General features: G+C 38.2%; 1 protein-coding gene across 17 annotated transcripts in view; it reads right to left on the reverse strand.

The window, feature by feature from the left end:
• The window catches only part of RBFOX2 (RNA binding fox-1 homolog 2), a 478104-nt gene that overhangs the window by 35204 nt on the left and 420971 nt on the right, over nt 1-21929 (reverse strand). For 8 of the 17 annotated variants that reach the window (XM_089692627.1, XM_089692619.1, XM_089692625.1 and 5 more), the window contains 4 exons: nt 19942-19995; nt 17587-17682; nt 10992-11133; nt 7053-7095 (listed from right to left, as the gene is read on the reverse strand). In XM_089692627.1, coding sequence (XP_089548753.1) covers nt 7053-7095; nt 10992-11133; nt 17587-17682; nt 19942-19995 — 335 coding nt within the window. Of the gene's footprint in view, nt 1-7052; nt 7096-8182; nt 8223-10991; nt 11134-17586; nt 17683-19941; nt 19996-21929 lie in introns of all 17 variants that reach the window. The other 9 variants (XM_089692616.1, XM_089692618.1, XM_089692617.1 and 6 more) reach the window with 4 other exon arrangements.

A 21929-nucleotide genomic window follows, 5' to 3' on the forward strand; every position in this document is an offset into this window, starting at 1 on the left:
GAAACTCCAGCACCTGGTCTCCTCATTTCCCAGACATTTGAGAAGAGTTTTTAAAAAAAAAAAAAAAAAAAAAAAAATTGGGGATGCTATACCGTAGTAAAACTTGTCCCTGACCCAACTTTGAGGCATGTTGCTGCCATCAATTTCAAAATTACCTTATTTTTTTCTTAAAATGGTACATTTTCTCAGTTTAAACATTTGATATGTTTTCTATTGTGAATAAAATATGGGTCTGAGATTTGCAAATCATTGCATTCTGTTTTATGTAGATTTTACAATGCCCCGCAACCTTTGTTGGAATTGTACACACACAAGTTCTATCCAAATGCAAGACTACCGCCAGGATATATATATATATATATATATATATATATATATATATATATATATATATATATATATATATATGATACCTTTCTGAGGTAGTATTCTTTTTAGTTGCAGCTATGAAATGTGCCAGGCAGTGTACTGGTGCACCAAAAGGTGTCTGTCTCACGCTGGCTCAAAGACTGGTGGGCAGTGTAAGATGGACTTCATCCAACAAGCAAAAAAAAAAAAAAAAAAACCCAAGAAAGATGACTTCCATATAGATTTTTAAATGTAGGTAATAAAACCTCTAGCGTATTTTTGAATCTGTAGAATTTGTGGCTGACTAGCTGGTAGGTGTGATGGGAAATTCTTGTGCTGTTATTAGAACATGAACACCCAGCATCAAGTTTTTCACAGCTGCAGCCCACAGGAGATATTATCCCTTTTTCACAGCAAAATTCAGAATAGACCAGATTTTTTTTTCTTTTTTACAACTAGTAAACTTTATCAAATCCATCTTTCCTGCAGCACATACAGTAACCACTTTTGGAGGACGTATTGCAGTCTATAGGAAGAGAAAAGCACTGTAAGGCCTTGGCTGGATAATGGATTTTTTTTTTTTTAGACCGCATTCACACTTGCAAATGCACCCTGTGTGTGATCAGCTGCGAGAACCCCAACGGGGGCTCCTGCTATTAACTTTGAGTAGGCAGCCCCATTGAAAGCAATGGGAGGCTGATGGCTCTCACAGTCAATTGTGCCCGCTCACATGCAATCGCTCAAGCAGCGATCACATGCAAGTGACTGGCCCTGAACACCAACTATCTGCATTCAGAGCCAACATACTTGCTGCACTATGGCTATTTGACTGTGTGAATGAGGCTTAAATCTGCAACTGGTGTGCCACAGAGTCTGACACTAAACTGGCTACTGGATCAACCACAAACTGGAGATTGTGGCTGGTAATTGAGTAGTCCGTTTAGTGTCTCTTAAGGGCTCTCTGTAGCCCTCTAGTTTACTGCCAGGTTTAGCATCACTAAGAGTTTCATGGCACTTTAGTTTGTTGCCAGTTAAGGCCTCATTCACAGCGCCAAATCATCCATGGCATTGCAAATATGTTGCACAAAATCTGAACCTAGAAGGGCAGGTGTGTGAGTGGACAACTGTGGCTGGGAAAACAATGACTACAGGCTGACAGCAACTACAGCTGTCCAAAAGTAATCAAGCAGGGAGCGATTACCTGTGGATGGGGATAGATGATCACCCCTAAGTGTCTTGATTCCAGTGATGATCTGTCCCTAACTGCAGGTAATTGCTGGCTGTGCAAAGACATCTGAACAGTGGAGGACAGCTGTGGCCATTGTCATCGCGTTATTACTTTGCACAAGCTTTCACAACCATGACTGTCCAGACATCTAGGCATCCGGGCACCGTTTTTCAAAACATACTTGCTGCACCATGGCCAATATGACCATGTGAATGAAGAGTAAACTGGCAAAAAAACTGCTACAGAGTGCCACAGAGCCCTTCATGGACTCTAAACTGGCTACTGGAGCAATAACCACGAACTAGAGATAGAACGTTGCAGGTACACAAATGTGAAATCATGGAGGCAAACCACCGAGGCAGAAAGCCAGTGGACCACATGAAGCTTAGCTCTCACTGTATTAAAAGCAATATATGGAGATATTCGATTAATATTTACCCAGAATAAATTATGTAGGATCTTCCTAAACTTGAAAACTTAAGTAGGTCTTAGAGGGGAAACCCCCCCCCCCCCCTGAAAAAAAGGACCTGTCACAATTTAATGTGCACCTGTGCGCAGACTTGGCTAATGTACTTACAGACCCTTAACAGGCCATACATATCAAACTGCAGCACCTTTACCTTTGGCAGCAGGGACTTCTTTAACGTGAATGTTTACGGTTTGTTAATTTTACTGTTCTAAACACTTTAAGCCTGGTTCACACTGATGAGGTGCGGAATTTGCAGCGTTTTCAATGCGAATTCCACACCGCATCAGAATCGCAACCGTTCATACGAACCGCTGTGGGTGTGTATGTTAACACTCCGAAAGCGGTCTGCAAAACGCAGTGCAATATGCAGAATTGGATCGCATAGGTGTGAATACCCATGCGATCCGATTCAAGTGCGGACCAAAAAAAAGGGTCCTGCACGTTTTTGGTGCAATGCAATTAGAGCCATACAAAATGTATGGCTCCAATTGCACCGCACACAAAATCGCATGCGATTTGCACAGGAATTGCGGTGCGAATCCTGTGCGAATCACATCCGATATACCGCACTGCATATACAGTGGGGATCAAAAGTTTGGGCACCCCAGCTAAAAATTTGTATTAATGTGCATAAAGAAGCCAAGGAAAGATGGAAAATCTCCAAAAGGCATCAAATTACAGATTAGATATTCTTATAATATGTCAACAAAAGTTAGATTTTATTTCCATCATTTACACTTTCAAAATAACAGAAAACAAAAAAATGGCGTCTGCAAAAGTTTGGGCACCCTGCAGAGTTATTATCTTGTACTGCCCCCTTTCGCAAGTATCACAGCTTGTAAACGCCTTTTGTAGCCAGCCAAGAGTCTTTCAATTCTTGTTTGAGGTATCTTTGCCCATTCTTCCTTACAAAAGTCTTCCAGTTCTTTGAGATTTCTGGGCTGTCTGTCACGCACTGCTCTTTTAAGGTCTATCCATAGATTTTCAATTATGTTGAGGTCAGGAGATTGTGAAGGCCATGGAAAAACCTTCAGTTTACGCCTCTTGATGTAATCCCCCGTGGATTTCGAGGTGTGTTTAGGATCATTATCCATTTGTAGAAGCCATCCTCTCTAACTTCAGCTTTTTCACAGATCAAGTTACCATCCAAAATTTGCTGAAATTTTATTGAATCTATTTTTCCTTCTACTCGTGAGATGTTCCCTGTGCCACTGGCTGCAACACAACCCCAAAGCATGATTGATCCAACCCCATGCTTAACAGTTGGACAGAGGTTCTTTTCATTAAATTCTGTGCCCCTTCTCCAAATGTACCTTTGCTCATTCCGGCCAAAAAGTTCAATTTTAACCTCATCGGTCCACAGAACTGGTTTCCAAAATGCATCAGGCTTGTCTATATGTTCATTTGCAAAGTTCAAACGATGATTTTTGTGGTGAGGACGTAGAAAAGGTTTTCTTCTGATGACTCTTCCATGAAGACCATATTTGTACAAGTATCTCTTTATAGTGGAATAGTGTACCACAACTCCAGTGTCTGCCAGATCTTTCTGGAGGGATCATGCAGTCAAAAGTGGGTTTTGAATTGTTTTTCTCACAATCCTGCGAGCTGTTCTGTCTGATATTTTTCTTGGTCTTCCAGATCTTGCTTTAACTTCCACTGTTCCTGATGACTGCCATTTCTTAATTACATTCCGAACAGAGGATATTGACATCTGAAAACGCTTTGCTATCTTCTTATAGCCTTCTCCAGCTTTGTGAGCGTCAAATATTTTCAGTTTCAGTTTTCTAGACAACTGCTTAGAAGAACCCATTGTGCTGATTGTTGGGGCAAGGTCAGATGAGTCTGGGCATTTAAAACCTTTGAGATTGACATAACCTGGTCTTCCCAGACGATGATTGAGAACAATCCATGACACTGGCAGGTCTCAGCTTTGCAAAGGGGGCAGTGCATGCTATAAATTCTGCAGGGTGCCCAAACGTTTGCAGACAACATTTTTTTGTTTTCTGTTATTTTGAAAGTGTAAATGATGGAAATAAAATCTAACTTTTGTTGACATATTATAAGAATGTCTAATCTGTAATATGATGCCTTTTGGAGATTTTTCCATCTTTCCTTGGCTTCTTTATGCACATTAATACAAATTTTTAGCTGGGGTGCCCAAACTTTCGATCCCCACTGTATGTGAACCCAGGCTTAATGTCAAACTCTGTACACGTGTTCACTTTAGGGGAAGACAGCCATTTCAGGTCTTTAGCAAACCTAATGTAGGCCTGGTTTACACTAATGCAGTATGCATTTTGTTCGTTTTGCAGTGCTTTTTGTGGCGCTCTGTGTTTTTTCACATGCATTTGAAGCTTTGTTTTTTTTTGGGCCAACTTGTTGCCGAGTAGATTTAAAACGCAAACTGCATCTAAAAATGCGCAAAGCCGCATTACATGCGATTTCTGCAGCATCTCCATTGGAGACTACGGAATCAAAAATGCAACGTTTTGCATTTTAAAAAGTCACTGACCCTTTCCAAAAACGCAGCAGCTCAAAAAAAGCATAGATGTGAACGTATTCCATAGGAAACTGCGTTAAATGGACTGTAGTGCATTTCTGAAAAAACACTATTTGTGTGAACCTTACACCTCTACAAACTAATTCTTCCTCGCCTTTAAAATCTTACTTAAACCCAATTTTTTCTTAAAATGTTCGATTTTGGCAATACATGTATAAAGTGAACGCTTTTGTGTAGCTGATCCTTTTACCCACACCCCAGCTCATCTGCCTGCCCTATCTGCCAATTTACTGTGTAAACAGTCAGACCACTACTACTGTGTCGCTGGGTCTGGTGAGAGAGCCTTGTGGCCGCTACTTGTTACCACAGTTAGTGAATGAGCCATTAGGGACTCCAGTTACTCCATAAAGCTGAGGCTTTGACTGCCTTAATGCATGCCAATGGGCTCCAACGTTTAGCTGGCTGAAGAGTCAGGACTAAAGATTGCCCCTAACAGTTGCTGCCCTTGGGTCTTTTTTTTTTTTTGGTTAAAGAGGTATCTCTTAAGAGACACTGCATCCAAGCCAATCCCTTAGAGTGCACTCTACCATAGTGTAGTGCTATTTATATTGCAAAAAGTTTATGAATATGGTTTATTGCCAATTTACTGACTTACCCTTCTAATCCTAGTTAGGGGTATAAAATATATTTTGTGCCAATTTGCCATTTATTCTAACCCATATCATTAGAATAAGAGCATTTGCCACTAAACAGGTGTATCTGTATTTATCGGTAGTAACCCACAGCCAGGTTAAAAGTTATTTTACACTTTTGTATTTATCCATGATTGCAGTGATTTTTAGTAAACCAGCTGTGTCAGAGAGGCACAGAACAGAGAACCCAAAGTTACCAAGCAGTTCCTTCGGGGATGGCACTACAGGAATATATCAGTGATTTACAGATAACAGACAGTCAAAGACTTTATAAGGTCACAGACTGTGCAAAAAGGAACCTCAGTTGTATATCTCCATGAACCTTTAAATTAACCTGGGGCTTAAGAGAATAGTAAGTATTTCATGGTGCAGCCAAAACCATTGATATCCTGTTTTATTAGTGTAATGAAGCCCTTAATAGCAAAATGGATTGCTTGTGAATATGAGGAAGGTTGCAAGTACTTCAGTAATGCTTGGAATAGAGGTGATAAAGTCATGACAGCAGTGAAATGAAGGAAGTCAGGTTAATAGCAATACCAGTAGTAAAGAAATGTAGGGGCAAGGAGGAAGGTCTCAGAGGTTAACTGGCATGTAAAAGTAGGTGTAGGTAGGCTCGTCTGAATGTATGTTTTGCAGGGCAGCAGAAAATGTAAAGTTGTGACAGAAATATTTCTATTTGTGTTAACTACATTCCACTGGTATTTAATACTCCATTTTAAACTATCTTAAGGTATATTACTAATGAAGTGACCATTTACCAGACACATCTAATGACAATATTGCCTCGTGTTAATAAAGTGTCTAGATGGAAAAAAAAAAAAAAATGAGAAAAACTGATATTACAAAAATTACATACCGATTAGAGCAGCAACATCAAATTTAATAGCAATTTAAAATTGTCTAACAAGGGAATACAAAATATTGTTCTAAAATGTCAGTTTACCTAGAACTGACTTTTTAATAGATGCCATAGATTAAACCCCTAATTATTTTATTATATTGTTTGGTGAGTGATGCATCCAAAATTCCTAGGAATGTACAAGTGCAGTGGTCATAACTGCACCGGACAGATTTTAAAACTGAATGTATTAATTGAAAAATTCCATCTGATTTTATTTACAGTACAGAGAACTAGGAGGTTTTTAAAGCAAGCAAAAAAGTAGAAACACAAAAACCCCATGTAGACATGAACAGATTCAGGAAGATTTTACTGTTCAAGATTTCAAACATATTCAATGCAAGGGATGACTAGCCTACCATGCTAAAATTCTAACAAAATAACTTTGGGATGACCAACCTTTTATGCCTTGGTCATAATTTTTGCACACTTTTTTTTTTACAGTATTTATATTTCACTAAATACATAAAAATTAAGACAGCTCACAATTCAAATGACAACTACTAAAAAAAAAATATATATATAGCATTTACTTTCTTTAACCAGATATGTAGATCTCCCTCCATTTATTATGTTCTAGTCTAGAATGTTAATTCAATGTGCATATTCCCCTCTCTTATGCACTTTATATATACAAAACGCAAAGAAACTAGAGATCTGAATCCTTCCTAGTTAGCAATTAAACTTGCTGTGAGTTTTCTTAGATGTCCATGTTTTGCTTTTTTAAATCATGTAAATCTTAACTTTCAACCATATAATCCACATTACAAATCTGTTGCATCTTTTCAGGAAAGTGGGCTCTGTTCCCTTCTCCAACAAGGTGTTAATTATGGGTTAGTAATTTAAATCTTGTTTCACAGCAATCTGCACTCTGATTGGTTGGAATAAGGGGGAGGAGGCCATGTGAGGGCGCCTACCTGAGGTAGCTTAGGGTTTAAGATTGGTTCCTGTAAGACTAGTCTATAACAGAACAAAAACAATATTGAAACCCCAGATGTAAAAAAAAAAGAAAAAAAAAAAAAAAACCAAAAAGATATGCAAATGATCAACATGAGAAGCCTGCGAAGAGAAAATGATTAGACAAAAAAAATCCCTACCCCACTCTTCCCAGTCACTCAATGCCCCTCCTGGATTCTCAGTTACTAGGGAGGAGCAAGCCAGCCTGTGGTGCACCATATTTTGCGGTATGTCTTAGCATGCTGTTTACATAGTTTGAGTTTCTTGCATAGCCCTCTTCATCCCTGAATAAGAAGCCAGGTAGGAGTCAGGAATACAGTGGGGAAAGCAAAGCTTAAAAAAGTGAAGGCAAGTATGTAAAGAGGAACCAAACATGAAAAGGAGAGGGAAGAAAGACAGAGGCAGGTAGGTAAATAGGAAGGAAAGATATGGGCTGTGGGATTGACAGGTAGGTGGTCACCCACTGGAAAAAAAAACAAATAAAAAAACACTTGCAAATACTAGGGACCTAAAAAAGAAAAAAAAAAAAAAGAACCAAGATTATCCCTTTCTTACCTGAACTAAAATTTCAGTCCATGCCTACAGGACAAATTAACATAACTCCCCCCACCCTGACCTTACCCCATAAATGTTAGTTAGGTTGGAGCCCGAGTATATGATAGCAGCGGGGAGGCGACCAACACCATTGCATGCATTACTAAACATCCCCATGACAACTAAGGTCTACCTACTGCCACCACAATGACACCACTTTGATCCTGAATTCTATCATTCCAGCGGCCAGAGCAGTGTGTTTAAAAACAGCATGCCTGCATTCCCAGACACAACACAACTGATGTTATAAAACGAAACAAATAAAAATCAAATGAGAAAAAATATAAACAGATTAAAAAAATTTTAAGGCACATTAATGAGAAATAATAGAGTGTAATAACGGATGTGACATGGATGGGAATTAAGGCTGGCTTGCATGGGCAAAGAGGAATTGGGAAGTGGGAAGCAGGTCTGGATTAGAATTGATTTGATATTAAAATATAAATTAGGGATTTTATATATATTTTGAATTTTAAGGTCTTCATTGCATACTTACATATAATTCTGTGCCATAAAATCCATCCTGATATAGCACACTATAGAATCACACCAGGAAGGGGGGGGGGATAAAATGATAATAAAAAACAAACAAAAAAAAAAAAACACATTCCGGTTATTAACAGCAGCTGCATGCACCATGCCATAAAAATCATAAGCAGGCAAGAGAGATGTATGAATATCCTCTTACTCCCCTCACTAGCTACAATTATCAACATCCTCAGCTAAATTCTAGACATTTTTGTACAGCAAGATGATCATTGCATTACCCCACTTAAAGTGAAATTACACTGTTCTTGACTGCAGATTTAATATAGTAACAACATCAAAAAAAAGCATTTAACCAATGGCTTAACTTCTTTCAAGCAGCTGTATTGCAAGGTTTTACAAAATGCATTCTGCAATATGAAAAACAAGACAGAAGTGAAAAAGTCTTCAGTATTCTTCCCATCTTTTTAAAGTTTTACCAAGCTGCAGAGTGTAGTGTTAGCTCATTAAAATGTTAGGCCATCAAAACAGTATTTCTTAACTTGGCATGGATTGACACAATGAAGGGATACCACTGTGGTAAGATTACTATAAGCAGTGTGGACTATGGTCATTGGTACCTTCCTTATCTTCTTGTATGCACCCAGCTACCAAAAGGGTGCTATTTGCTAAAATGCTAGCCTAGGAACGGATTCAAACTATAAAAGGGGTGTTTACTGCTCTGGAACTTGTATGAGGCCAGTCACACTTTAGATGGAAACTTTTCTTTAGTTTAGAAACCCTTTAACTGCCAATTTGAAAAAGGTGTTCCACAGCGTCAATTACTAAAATTTGTTTGGAGTAGGAATGGGTAATTTCATATTTTCATTCAGTTCCTTTCTTTTCTGCTTCTCCCCAATCGGTCAACACTAGAGTGCTTTACTTTTTGCAGGTATCATGTTAGAATAGTATATTATCAGGTCAGATTTGGTGAATTCCATTATCTCCACTGACTTTCAATAGTGTAATGTATTCCCCATTTCCGATTACATTATTTTCAACACTGGGTTTTGTAAATCAGAATACAATGGATAAGAAAGAAATTTACTCTGACATCAGTAGGCTTAAGCTCTGAGGTTTTTTTTTTTGTTTTTAAGAAACCACCACCACATACTAGTGCATTTGTCAATAACGTATTCCACGGGACCCATTGCATGTGCCAAGAAACACGATAGTTAAGCAGAGCTCCAACACCATCAGCAACAGGTATGGATCAACAAGTTTCTCAGACCGAATGAAAACTGCATGTCAGAGTCCTTTATAATGGTAGATACACACACACTTGCATTTTATCCAAATAAATAAGTTTACATATATTGTAAAACCTTGCAAAACAGTTACAGCTTTTGGGTTACTTCTTTGGTTTATTCTATATCATAACTGTCTATCAAGGATTTGTAAACTGGAAATGGACGCAATTAAAATGAGACCAAATTTCCCATGGTTATTCATACATCCCGCAAGTTTGCTCACCCAGTTATGTATGAGGCCAAATTTCATGCGTGTCAGCTATGACTGGTCACACAAAAACACACAAGTGCAGTTACTGACAAGCTCAAACAGCCTCCTCCCCGCTCCCACAAACCAGCCTTGCCCCTCAATTTTCTCCATCTGGGCCCTTCCCTAAACTATTTTATCCACTCAGTAAACATATCTGATTTAAGGATATTTGGTGACCAAATTCAGCATCAGAGGGATAATATTTTACAATACCCTCTGAAAAGGAAAAATTAAAACTACACTTGGATAAAAAAAAATCTAATAGGAAAATACTTTCAAAAAAGGTAAAAAAATACTAATTTCTACATTGAAATTATATAAAATCTTCCCTTTCTATGCTTTCACCTTGCTACAATAACTACACAAATGTATTTTAAAGCCCAACTTTGGTCAAATCTTATTTTGTTTTGGATAGAGTGGGGAAGGGTGAGAGCTTCTGTCAGGTCAGATTTTTTCAGTCTGTGCCTGCAATACAGAAAACTTCCCTTTGCTTCCTGTCAGACATTCTCCAACAGAAACACAGACCGTAACAGAAATTTTTTTTAAAAACAAAGTATTAGAACAAAGTATTCATGTGGTCTGTGGCTTCCTGTCTACTTGAAAATCCCATTTCTTGTCATGGTGTCACATGGAAAGAAAGTGAGAGAATCTACTTAAGGCTGGCCATACATCATACAATTTTTCTTTATATTTACCAAAACCATACAATAGGAGGTCAAACCTAAACACTTTAAATTTGTATGCAATCAGGAAGGCCCTTGCACTACATTGTTTAAGGTGAATCTAAAGGAAACTGAAGAAAATTGTATAATGTATGGCCAGCCTAGGTTTACAGACAGAAAAAAAAAAACCAAAAAAAAAAACAAAAAACACAGAAATATGACTCTTTCCCACTCTATTCACACTGAAAAAAATGTGGCTTGAGTTAGTACTTGGTTGTATGCAACTAATCTATGGTAAATATACATTTAGGTCACATACATTATATAAATGTGCACATGTGCGTGGGTGTTTGTGGGTGCGCCTTAGCATATTAAAGAATTCTTAAAAAAAAATTAAAAAAATTAAAAAAATTGTGTGTCTTAAATAATCGACAATTATGAACTGCTGCAATAAACTACATAAGCCTTTACAAATCTAGATTTTATTCACATCTATTGAGTAACATTCATTTATGTTTTAAGTGTTTCTGGCTATACAGCTAATGTCCACTATAATGAATAATTCCTTCCCATTTTCTTGACGATTAGATTCCTATGCTCTGTATGCCTTCTACTTACCCAGGGTAGGTTGGTATAGCAGTAGGCGGCACTGCCCGCACTGCACCATATACCGTCCTTCCTCGACCCCTCAAATGTGCCCCTCGAAAGGCAGCTGCTGTAGTTGCAGCTGCTGCAGCTGTGGGGTAGGGAAATCCAGGAACTGCAAAATGGAAAAAAACAGGAAAGACAGAAAGGGAAGGAAGGTGATACAGAAAGAAAGGACACAGAAAAGAGAAAAATAAGAAGAAGATGAGATATTTTAACAAAGTCATAGGCAAAATATCCTGTCACTCTGGAAACGAACAGCAAAAGTGTATCATTTATATCATCTTTTATATTTATCTATAGCAATACAACTTCCAAACCTCTAAAGAAACATTTCTTAGATTTTACCCAGACTGTCTGAACTTCACTTTAAAAAGGGAGGCTGCTTAACATGTCCTTAAGTCCTGTCTAAAAGGCATCACAACACGATGTTGCCTTTATTAGCCGAAAAAGCAACAGCCTCCCCTATTCCTTCGCCAAAACTTACCGGGTTACTGGGGCCTAACTTTGTGGCTAAATTCCTTTAATTACCAGTCTCTTGTGCAATAACACCACCCTTGCAAGTCATTGAGGCAGTCTGCTTCGAGAACAGAATGGGAGCTGACAGGCACAAACATGAGGTCAGTCCCTAGTAAAGCAGAAAGTGAATGAGAAAGGAGTGCGCAAGCAAAAGAGGGAGCGCACGAGAGAAAGGAGATTTTTTTAATTTTTTTTAAAGGGTACTCAAAATATGGTTGTGTCTACCACTCACTTTTCATTTCTTTGCAGTTTCCTCCCAACTCAAATGATACACCTAAAATACATGTGAACAGCCTTTTTGTGATTCATACACCCCTGCTATGCTGCAGAGACAGGTGGGTGGCTAAAAGGATATAGTGTAAGCATGTTCCTTGTGTTAGACTGATAGCAGTGTAAAAAGCATCAAACCTTTCTGAGTGACACTGCTGACACTCTAAGTACTACTGTGCAATGGATTATAGGAAGCAAAGAAATGTCTAAGCTTCACTTATGGCATTTATTTTACCTGCCTAGAGTTCAACTTGAAGTTTGTGCGCAATTTCCTTTCATAGACTATTTAGACAGTTTTGGCATAACAGGTTGTTTTACTGGCTATTATACCAGTTTGTGTAAACATTTAAATTTGTTTTCCAATTTTATCAAGAGTATATGAATCACTCAGATTACTGTATAAATAAGTCAATGCACAATCGTATATAATACAAGTACAGCAGCGTAGCTTCAATTACTGAAGTAAGTAAAATTCATCACTGATTATAAAGCCACCATCATAGCAATTTGCAATAAATTTGATTTAACCCCTTCACGCCTAAGGGTAAAACAAATCTTAAAGCCCAAGTAAAATTTTACAACGTTGACATGCGTTAGTAAAACCGTACATATCACAACTACTTTGTACATCCAGATGAATTATACCTTGTTTTTTTTCAGGACAAATTGGACTTTCATTTGGTGGTAAATGGTAATGGATATCTCCTGATTTTTTTTTTCTACTATCAAAGGAAATCTGGCCCAAAATAGTAAAAAAAAAAAAATTTTTTAATTTAGCTGTGTGTTTCTGGTTACTACCATAACCTACCACCAAAGAACAACCCAAAATAAATTTTCATTCATATATGTGTATGTTGCTTGTAGCTGTACTACAGCCCAGAAACAATTGTGTGCTTTCTTTTTTTTTTTTTAAACCTAAAAACACGGACACAAATGTAAAAAAAAAAAAATTAATCAATCCTGACGTTTGACCCTGACCCAAACACTAACCCTGGCACTGAACTAGATCAAACCTTGATCTAGGTGCTTTTCTTTATTTTTTAATATTTAAATTTCTCTTTTTTTTTTTTACTAGTACAGTCTTTTTTGCCTCTGCCAGGAGAAAAAGATACAATGTACCTTTCTCCTCCATTCATAGAGGAAAAAAAGAAAAGAAAAAAAAAACAAGGGGGCGGGCTTCACAGTGACTGATCACTGATAGCCAATCAGAGGCTACCACAGCGATCATGTGACCCAGAATCAGGAGTCCCGGGTCCCGATGGTTCGAACGGGACCTGGGACTCTGAACGACACTCCAGTCTTTGTGCTGGGAGAGCACTGTGCGGTGCACTCCCAGCATAAAGACAGGTACGCAAATATGCGGCCCCACGGGGGGAAAAAAAAAAACAGTTATGTGAGGCCGCATATATTTGTGTTATATCGGCTTGAAGGGGTTAAAGTAGATCCTGACGTGGAATATCCTTCATTTGAGAATATGAAAAGAAAATAAATTTTATACACACACACATATATACATATATATATATATACACACATACATATATATACACATATATATATATATATATATATATATATATATACACACACACACGTACATACATACACACGCATATATATATATATATATATATATATATATATATATATATATATATATATATACATACATATATACATATATACATACATACATACATACAATGTTTATTTTATTTTTCTTAAACCCGAAAATTAAATCTCTGCCTGAAGTTCCATTTTAAGCTAATCCTTGGGTCAGTATCTCCTGTGTACTTTTACAGTATTCTTCTATTCAAGGGCAATAATTTCACAGAAGTTGACCTCATGTATGAAAGATGTCGCAGTACACTGATGACATTCCAATCTAATATATTTAATTAAAGTGGAACTTTGGCCTAGCAAACCTAAGTACCTCAAGAAAAAAAAAATGTGCTTTAATAACTTTATTTAGGTTTTTGTAATGACTGCAGACTCTATTCTAATCTTACATGATAGTAGCTGTTCTAAGTCATGTTCTGTGACACCAGGAGTGACTGCTCACATTCTATCACCCAAGACATGTTGCATCACGCTCCAAGCAAGGGGTGCATTTAGAAAATCAGCTTCTGTGAAGTCTAGAAAGGGAAGGTATGTCCAAACAATGCATAGGTTGGGACGTGACTTTGTAGATTGACCAGTACAAATTAAGTGGGCACGTTTACTCCCTGTCACCTGCTAAAAAAAAAAGCTTACCCCCAATGATTTTAGGTAGAGATTGAAGAGGTGAATTACAACATAAGACAGCAGTGCCTTTACAGCGCAGGTTTTTGTGGCAAAATGTTTGACCAGAGTTCCACTTTAACCAGTCATCCTACAATCAAAATGTAATTACACTTTCAGGTGGAGGTAGTCTTTATAAGGCAAAAATCACTAGAAAAATTAACACATTCGGTATGGAATCCTTTTTGGAACTCACACAATTGGGCAGCAGTAAAGTATTAAATCTTTGACAGGTACAGAAAACTTTCATTTGCATAAACAGAATTTTAAAAATACGGGCTTTTTAAACCTGCAATTATTGAACAAAAGATTAATTAGCAAGTTATGTTTAAAAGTTCATGCCACAAGAAAACAGCAAATTAGAATTAAAAGAAGCAGACCAAAAACGATACAAAGAAAAAAAAAGAAAAAAGAAAAAAGGACAAAACAGCTAGTTTACTTGCAAGAACTCTGAAAGCAATCAAGAAAAAGAGAAAACTCTTATCCTGTACAAAATCCCATCACACACCACATTTGTTTCTAAGCCCTGCTAAATGTGAGGAGAGGTTTAAAGGACTGGGAACATTTGTCAAAAAGATTAGACTTAAAAATCAGAAGCTCATCTTTCTAAGGGAGCTATCAATAAGAGCCTGTTACTCTACAAAAAATGTTCAAACAACCCATACCCGCAAAAGATGACCGTACAGACTCTGCAATCCTGATGTCCACATCATCAAACTCTGCTCCAATGCGGACAATCTTCTGGGAGAGTTTATCTTCTCAGTCCCCCTAAGCTTTCACTAATGCTTCCCTCTGACCGCCACCCATTACACAATATACAAGTGTACCTTGGTTTATGAACACTTTGGTTAACATAATTTTCGGTTTATGAAGAAAAATCCATTGATTTACAATTTTTTTTTTGCAAAACGAAGTGTATGTCAGTGCCGATTTTTAAATGCAATTGCCCGCTTTTTTTTTCTTCACTATAGCTCACAGAATTAGCTGTCACTTTCCCCAAAGCTAAAGGATACTTTTGTTTCTTTTATCTCGGGAAATAAACTAAAAAAGGAAACATTGTTTCTTTTAATTCAGGGAAATAAACTAAAAGGAAACTTTGTTAGCTGGGGGAAAGTGACGGCTGATTCTCTGAGCTATAGTGAAGAAAAAAAAACAACAAACTTTTTTTTAAACTTTTTTCTGACCTCTGGAATGGATTAATTGGTTTTCAATGCATTCCTATGGGAAACTGCGTTTCGGTTTACAACTTTTTTGCAATACGAAACGTCCCGGAGAATGCATTAAATTCATAAAACGAGGTACACCTGCATTAGGGATTTGAAGGCCAGAGGGAAGAAAGTAGAAAAAGTTATGAGTGACCCTGGAGATGCATATTTCAAGAAGTATGAGTGAGCAACAGTAGATTTCTCAAAAATCAGTGGTAAAGGTAGCAAGAAAGAAGAGTAGTTGCACTCTTTTATAGGCAAGACTTGCTTAAAAACAGTTTGTACAGTGACAGGGTCAATAATTAAAGGATATATTCACCTTTGGGAAAATTTTAGATTTCAACTAACAGACCAGTCAGCAGAACAAGGGACACTTCACACTGAATATAAGTACTGTCCCCTGTACATATTTTAAATAAAGTGTTTTGACTAAACTTGGGCTTTAAAATAGCAACTTGCATGGTCAGCCATTGTTAAATAACTATTGAGGTGTGGAAAAGCATATCTAAAGCCAAAAACAAAAATGTAATACTGCAGCTTACTAGCCCATAGATGAGGTGGCTACATTAATTCAAGACCTTTCCTTTACTTTAACTTCGGGATTCTGCAAACACAGCTGACATAAGGTGGCTATGTTCACCTCACTACCTTTTTATATAGAGGGACCATGGCACCTACCCAGGCAGGACACCAAACATATCTTCATCTACATTACATGGGAGAGAAGGATAACAGTAGTTTGCTGACGAAACAGAACATTGTTTGTGCTTTCAGTTCCGCTCACATGAAGTGACAAGACTACTGCATTTCTGGCCACAACTTTCTGTACTTGCTGAAAAATTTTCTTAGCCGAAAAATGAAAAACTAAAACTGGCCATAGATGGATTGAATCTCAGCCGGTTCGGCAGGAACTGGCCGAGGTTTGTTCCATCAATGGGCAGGCTAGTTGTACCGAGGTTGATCCACTGATCAACTTCAGTACAACTGGCCCATCAGATTTTTTTGTATGCGATTCCTGCTGGTGGCTATACCTGCTAGCAGTAATCATTGTGTTCTGCCATCAGGGAAAGCTCCCTGCTGACAGAATACGATTGCACCGCAGAAGGCATTCCCCCATCAACAGTTACCATTGGTGGAAGAAAAGAAAATCATACCAACTTGTATTGTAACTGTAATGTCTACCTTCATTTTGTAAAGCGCTGCGCAAACTGTTGGCGCTATATAAATCCTGTATAATAATACCATCTATGGCCTGCTTTAAGCCAGCCATACATGAAATTAAATTTTACCGGTTCAGCAGAGGCTGGCCAAATTTCGATCCACATACAGGCAACCTGATTGTACAGAAGTCAAATCGATGGTCTTCTGTACAAGCACCCTGTCTTTTTTTTTCAGAACAATCCGTGCCACTAGCTATAGCTTGGTTGTTGTGTTCTCATGGCAGGGAAGGCTCCCTAGTTTGATAACATGATAGCACAGTGGGAATGATTCCCCCCATCCACCTCGAATGTGTGGATGTGGGAATTGCTATTTTTTTTGTTCAATCCACTAGTTGACAAGAAAAAAAAAAAAAAAAGTTTAATGCATGGCCTGCCTAATGCATCCACCACATCCAAGGAATGGTAAGCTCAATATTGCATTTTTGTTCTTCGATTTAGAGATCTTTTAATTTAGAAAAAAAAAAAAAAAAAATCTTATCGGACCAAAAAAAAAAGGCAAACTCAAAGCCACAAGGGAAAAAAATAGGCGTAATTAAAGAAAAAAAGCCAAGAAAAAAAAACATGCCTGTTCATTTCCAGTTTTTATTCATTAATCTGCACTGAAAACACAAGAAATCTGACAGGTTGCTGTGAACAAATATTCTTATTTCTTGTTCCAGTTTTCATGAGTCAATTGCTGCAGTACACCAGTAAGAATTTCACAAAAATACTTGAAGTGATAAAAAAAAAAAAAAATAATAATAATTGGCATGTAACTTTCATGTCCTAAGCACCTCTCCATTAAATAGGGCTAGAAATGAAACATACATATAACTAAACACAACTGAGTTCTTACAAGCAACCCAACTGACATACAATGAATAGAAAGATAAATGCTTTGATACAGGGAGGCAGTTTTGTAATGCACTGCAGAGAAAGACGATACTGTGTCTGTTAATGCATAGGCTGCAATTCCTCCTCCCCTTCAATCCCAGTGCAAACACAAATTGCACGTGCAAATACGAGCAGGAAGACAGGATAAGGGCCAGAGAGGGATTCTGGGAAGTTGAAGGGCCATTTTCACTCCCTACTTACTGATCAATGGAATGTACGTGTTAACCCCCCTTGGTCCAGGCAGGGGGACACCAGCCTCAGTGGCCAAAGAGACGTCAGCTTGGAGCCCAGGTGCAGCTTTGGGAGGATTGTTGGGAAAATTTAAAAAGAAAAAATACATACAGTAATAAAAAAAAAACTGTGGGAAAGAAGGATACATTTGTTTATAAATGACGACCCATCCCCCACCACCAGGTAGCAAAGAACAGAATCCCAATGTCTACATACTTCTAGGGCAAAACAAATTCAGGTGTAACCTCCTTATAATGGTCAATCTGGAAAAATAGACTAAAAAAATTTGTTGTGTGCGGTTTACAACTTTCTATGTTAAACATGGAGTTTCTGGCAAAAAAATTAAAATATAATATAAAATCTAGCATTCATACTCTTAACACTTAATTTACAATGTCCATACATTTATAAAAGCCAAGTATTCTGTTTCTATAAAAACGTTATTCTCATAACATTTACAAATCAACACAATAAAAACGCCCTGTCATAATAGATCTAAGATCTGTTGCTTTAAAAGGCAGTTGTGTAGATGTTTAGATTTTTTTTTGTTCTTGGTTTAATTTTCAGTAGAAGTGTATCCCCCTTGGGGATAAAAAGGGAGGAGTACAGCACAAAAAGTACAAGGCAATTTTTAAGTTCCACAACGTACTAAAGGAGCAACCATTTTTACCGTCCCTTTATCAAGCTTACTAGTAACAATAAAAAACAATTCATAGACCTCAGTAGTAGCCAAGAGACATATCTATGGCTTACCAGTCCAGGTGTGGTGGCTGTATGTTTTTTGTGATCCTTCCCATCTTCTTTACACTTCCTGCCCTAGTTTTGCATTGCCCTCACTGCACTGTCTGTGGAAGTGTACTGTTGTCACCCTTGGTTGTTATGATTTGGACTACAGAACACCTCTTCATAAGGGGAGGGGAGGTATTCTGCAGGTGTCAGATAACGTTTGAGATTCCAGTTCAGTGCAAAGGAAATGAGGACACTGGATATTTAGCAGAACTAACAGGGTTGTTTTTTTTTTGTTTTGTTTTTTTTTTTAACTACAGAAATTGTACTTGGCCTGAAAAAAGAAAGAAAAAAGTGTATACAGCCACCGCATCCAAGGACTAATAAGCTGCAAAACAATAATGTTCTTATGTTTAATACATTTATATCATCGATATTGGTTGATCATTAGGAATTTTACTGCATTGTTATAATTGTGGTTATTACAAAACATTACATTTTTGTCTGTATCTGCATGTGAATTGTATGGTTTATACACATTTTCCAAGAGAATTGGACTATTTTTGTTGATGGGAGTTCTTTGGTCCAGGCAAGGAGTGGACAGATTCAGGTCTTGAGTGAATTGTAATTTATTTTTAGTGAGCTCAGCACGGTTGTTCATTTCGTACACTGCTGTTAAATGTATTAATAAAATTTATTTCCTAATGCACAGCGACCAAATACCCTTGGATAGTGAAGAACAGCACACTTGGAAGATATCAGAGGAAGAGTTCATTCACACACACAGTCATTGCTAACCCTCTAAAAATGTTACTTGCCTAGCTGTCTCACCATTCCTGTGGCTTGAACGTAAAACCCTAACAAACATCTCCTGTTTTGTCAATTAAATATACACTTGAAATGGTTTTGATGGTCCAAATATAAGTGCAAAAAACTTGATTCTACCAGAATCTATTGAGCTGATAAAATTATTTTGTTCTGTGTCTGTGCTGCATTCTCTTTGCTCCAAGCTATCTCTGGACTACAGGAGAGAAGAAGGGAATGGTGTGTTCTGTAGTCCTCATACAAAGGCAACAATGCTACTCTTCCATAGATACAGGACAGCGTGTAAGCCTTGTCACCCCAGGACAGGAAGTGTGCTACTAGCAGGATCAGGTAAAACAAATGGAAAATTCGGAGAGAAAAAAAACAACAAAAAAAACCCCTAAAAAACGCAGCCACATCTAAAGATTGCTCAACAGCAATATATAAAATGTTTGTTCTTGGGTTTAATTAAATTAAACTAATTAAATTAATTTATTTAAAGCTTTAAATACTTTAAGTCATTGACCTGTAATATGTATACATAGTAGCTCTGAGTTTACTAGGTCTACCTTGTATATACTTGATTCTCAAGCGATATGATGGCTAGGAACCTAGCCATTTTGTTTGTGTTGGATCATTGGCAGCCCATTTAAAATGAATAGGCCATGTGTGCAGCAATGCAAGGCAAATGGGAAGATATTAATAGCCTTGTGTAAAAAGTAAACCTCAGAGGTGTGCACTGACTTGGTTTTGCCCTTTGCACAACTAGAGTGTAAAATTACAATGGAGATTTACCAGCATAGAGTTCTGGTCCATATACAGCTCCCACAACAGGACTAAGTTTCCAGCCTGAAAAACAAAAAACATCAATGTGATTGATTCAGATTATTTCTTTTGCATTTTTCAATGGAAATAGAACATTTATTCTCTAAGAATCTTCACTGGTGCCCAGGGCCTAGGTGAACAGAACACTACCAGACCCAGCACAGCTGTTAACAGGCTCAACACGGCTGTTCAGCTTAGCTATTCACTGTGACCTCTCTAACATAGGATTTCTTTTGTATAAAATAAACATACTACATATAGTGAAAGTCCTAAAACCCAAATCAACATCAACTATTCAGAACATAAAGGGTTATTGAAACAGATTGAAGACATAGGCTTAAAACGTACAACATTCACCTTAAGCCAAGCCTTTTCTAGTTACATAGTGTGGGGAAATCTTAAAAGGCCTATATTTTTTTGCAGACTGTTCACCTGCTTGGAAGATTTACCCTCAATACTTGCCCTGGTGAACACTGAGTGAAAGGCTTGGGAAACTCAAGATTGTACAGTTTTAATTAGATCAGGAATAACAGGGATTTCTTTTTTCACTCTGCATAAAATCTCGTTCTCAGAGTTCATTGACTGACACAGCTTTTCTGAATCTTGAGCATAGGGTTTTTTAGTGCCACCTACAGGAGTAGGAATCTAGGCAGAGAAAAAAACAGAGCGCCTCCTATGGGCAGTCCCTCTGATATAAAGCCCCTCTCTGCTATAGGCAAGCCAGTTCGTAACAAAGCAGTGTAGGAAGTAGAAAATTCCAATAGAGGGGTGGATAAACTCAGAGAAAGTGATTTTATGGTAACAAAAAAAACACACACGTTCTCTCTTGCATTTGATGGACACAGCTCTTCTGAATCCTGACCATAGGGATGTCCCAAAGCAATGGGGTGGGCAAACAAGGAACCTTGAACAGCAGCCTGCAAAACCATGTAGCCAAAACTAGAGTTCAAAGAAGCAAACACATCAACCTTGTAAAACTTTCTAAAAGTGTGCATAGACGACCAGGTAGCCGCCTTAAATACCTGAGACATGGACACCTGATGCCAGAAAGCTCAGGAGGCACTGGTCGCCCTGGCAAAGTGTGACGTAACAGAGAAGGGGGGAGCCCACCCCTCAATAGTGTACACCTGAACAAGCATCTACCGGATCCAACTGAAAATGGTGGCAGAGGTGGCTGCCAGGCCTTTCCTTGGGTGGTTCGCAAACATAAAAAGAGAATCTGACCGCCAGCATGAAGCAATAGCTGACAGGTACACACAAACCACATCCAAGGAGTGCAAAGCAACCTCATCAGGATGAGAAGGTTGTGGACATAAAGATAGGACCAAGGTCCTCATTTAGGTACAAATATGACACCACATTCTGAAGGAGGGGCATGGACGGAGAACCACCTTATCTTTGTGTAGGATCAAATAGGGAGACTTACTAGATAAGTTTGCCATGTTCAACACCTGGCTTGGGGAAGTGATTGTGACCAAGGCAACTTTCTGAAAAAGAGTAAGCAGGGAAATATCCCAAATACACTCTAAGGGAGGCTGCTGGAGGACCGAAAGAACCAAATTCAAGCCCCACGGTGGTAATGGGGAATGCAAAGGGGGCCAGAAACTTGCCCTTTAATGGTACCTCAAAGTTTTTGTTCAACGCCCCAATGAAGAAGGGTCAGCGCCCAAGCCACTGAGGGAATGTGGATGAACACCCAGAGCCCTGCACGAGGCAAATTTAAGCCTTCCAGGTGCGATATCTTCCAAGAGGTAGATTTATGAGCCTTCTATATTGTGGGGATACAACCACTGCTGCCAAGCTGACATCTGTGTAGGTCTCACACTGTCCGCATTCGAGGTCATACACCGGCATGGATGTCAAATTGGGAGCAACAGCTATGTGCATGCAGCAGCTGTATCCGTTCCGGACTGCGGGGATAGTGTTGTGTGCAATTCAGCACGTCACACAGCTTTTGT

Source organism: Staurois parvus, unplaced genomic scaffold, assembly GCF_062004578.1.
Source record: "Staurois parvus isolate SC_StPar_1 unplaced genomic scaffold, SC_StPar_1.0 ptg000597l, whole genome shotgun sequence".
Taxonomy (NCBI): domain Eukaryota; kingdom Metazoa; phylum Chordata; class Amphibia; order Anura; family Ranidae; genus Staurois; species Staurois parvus.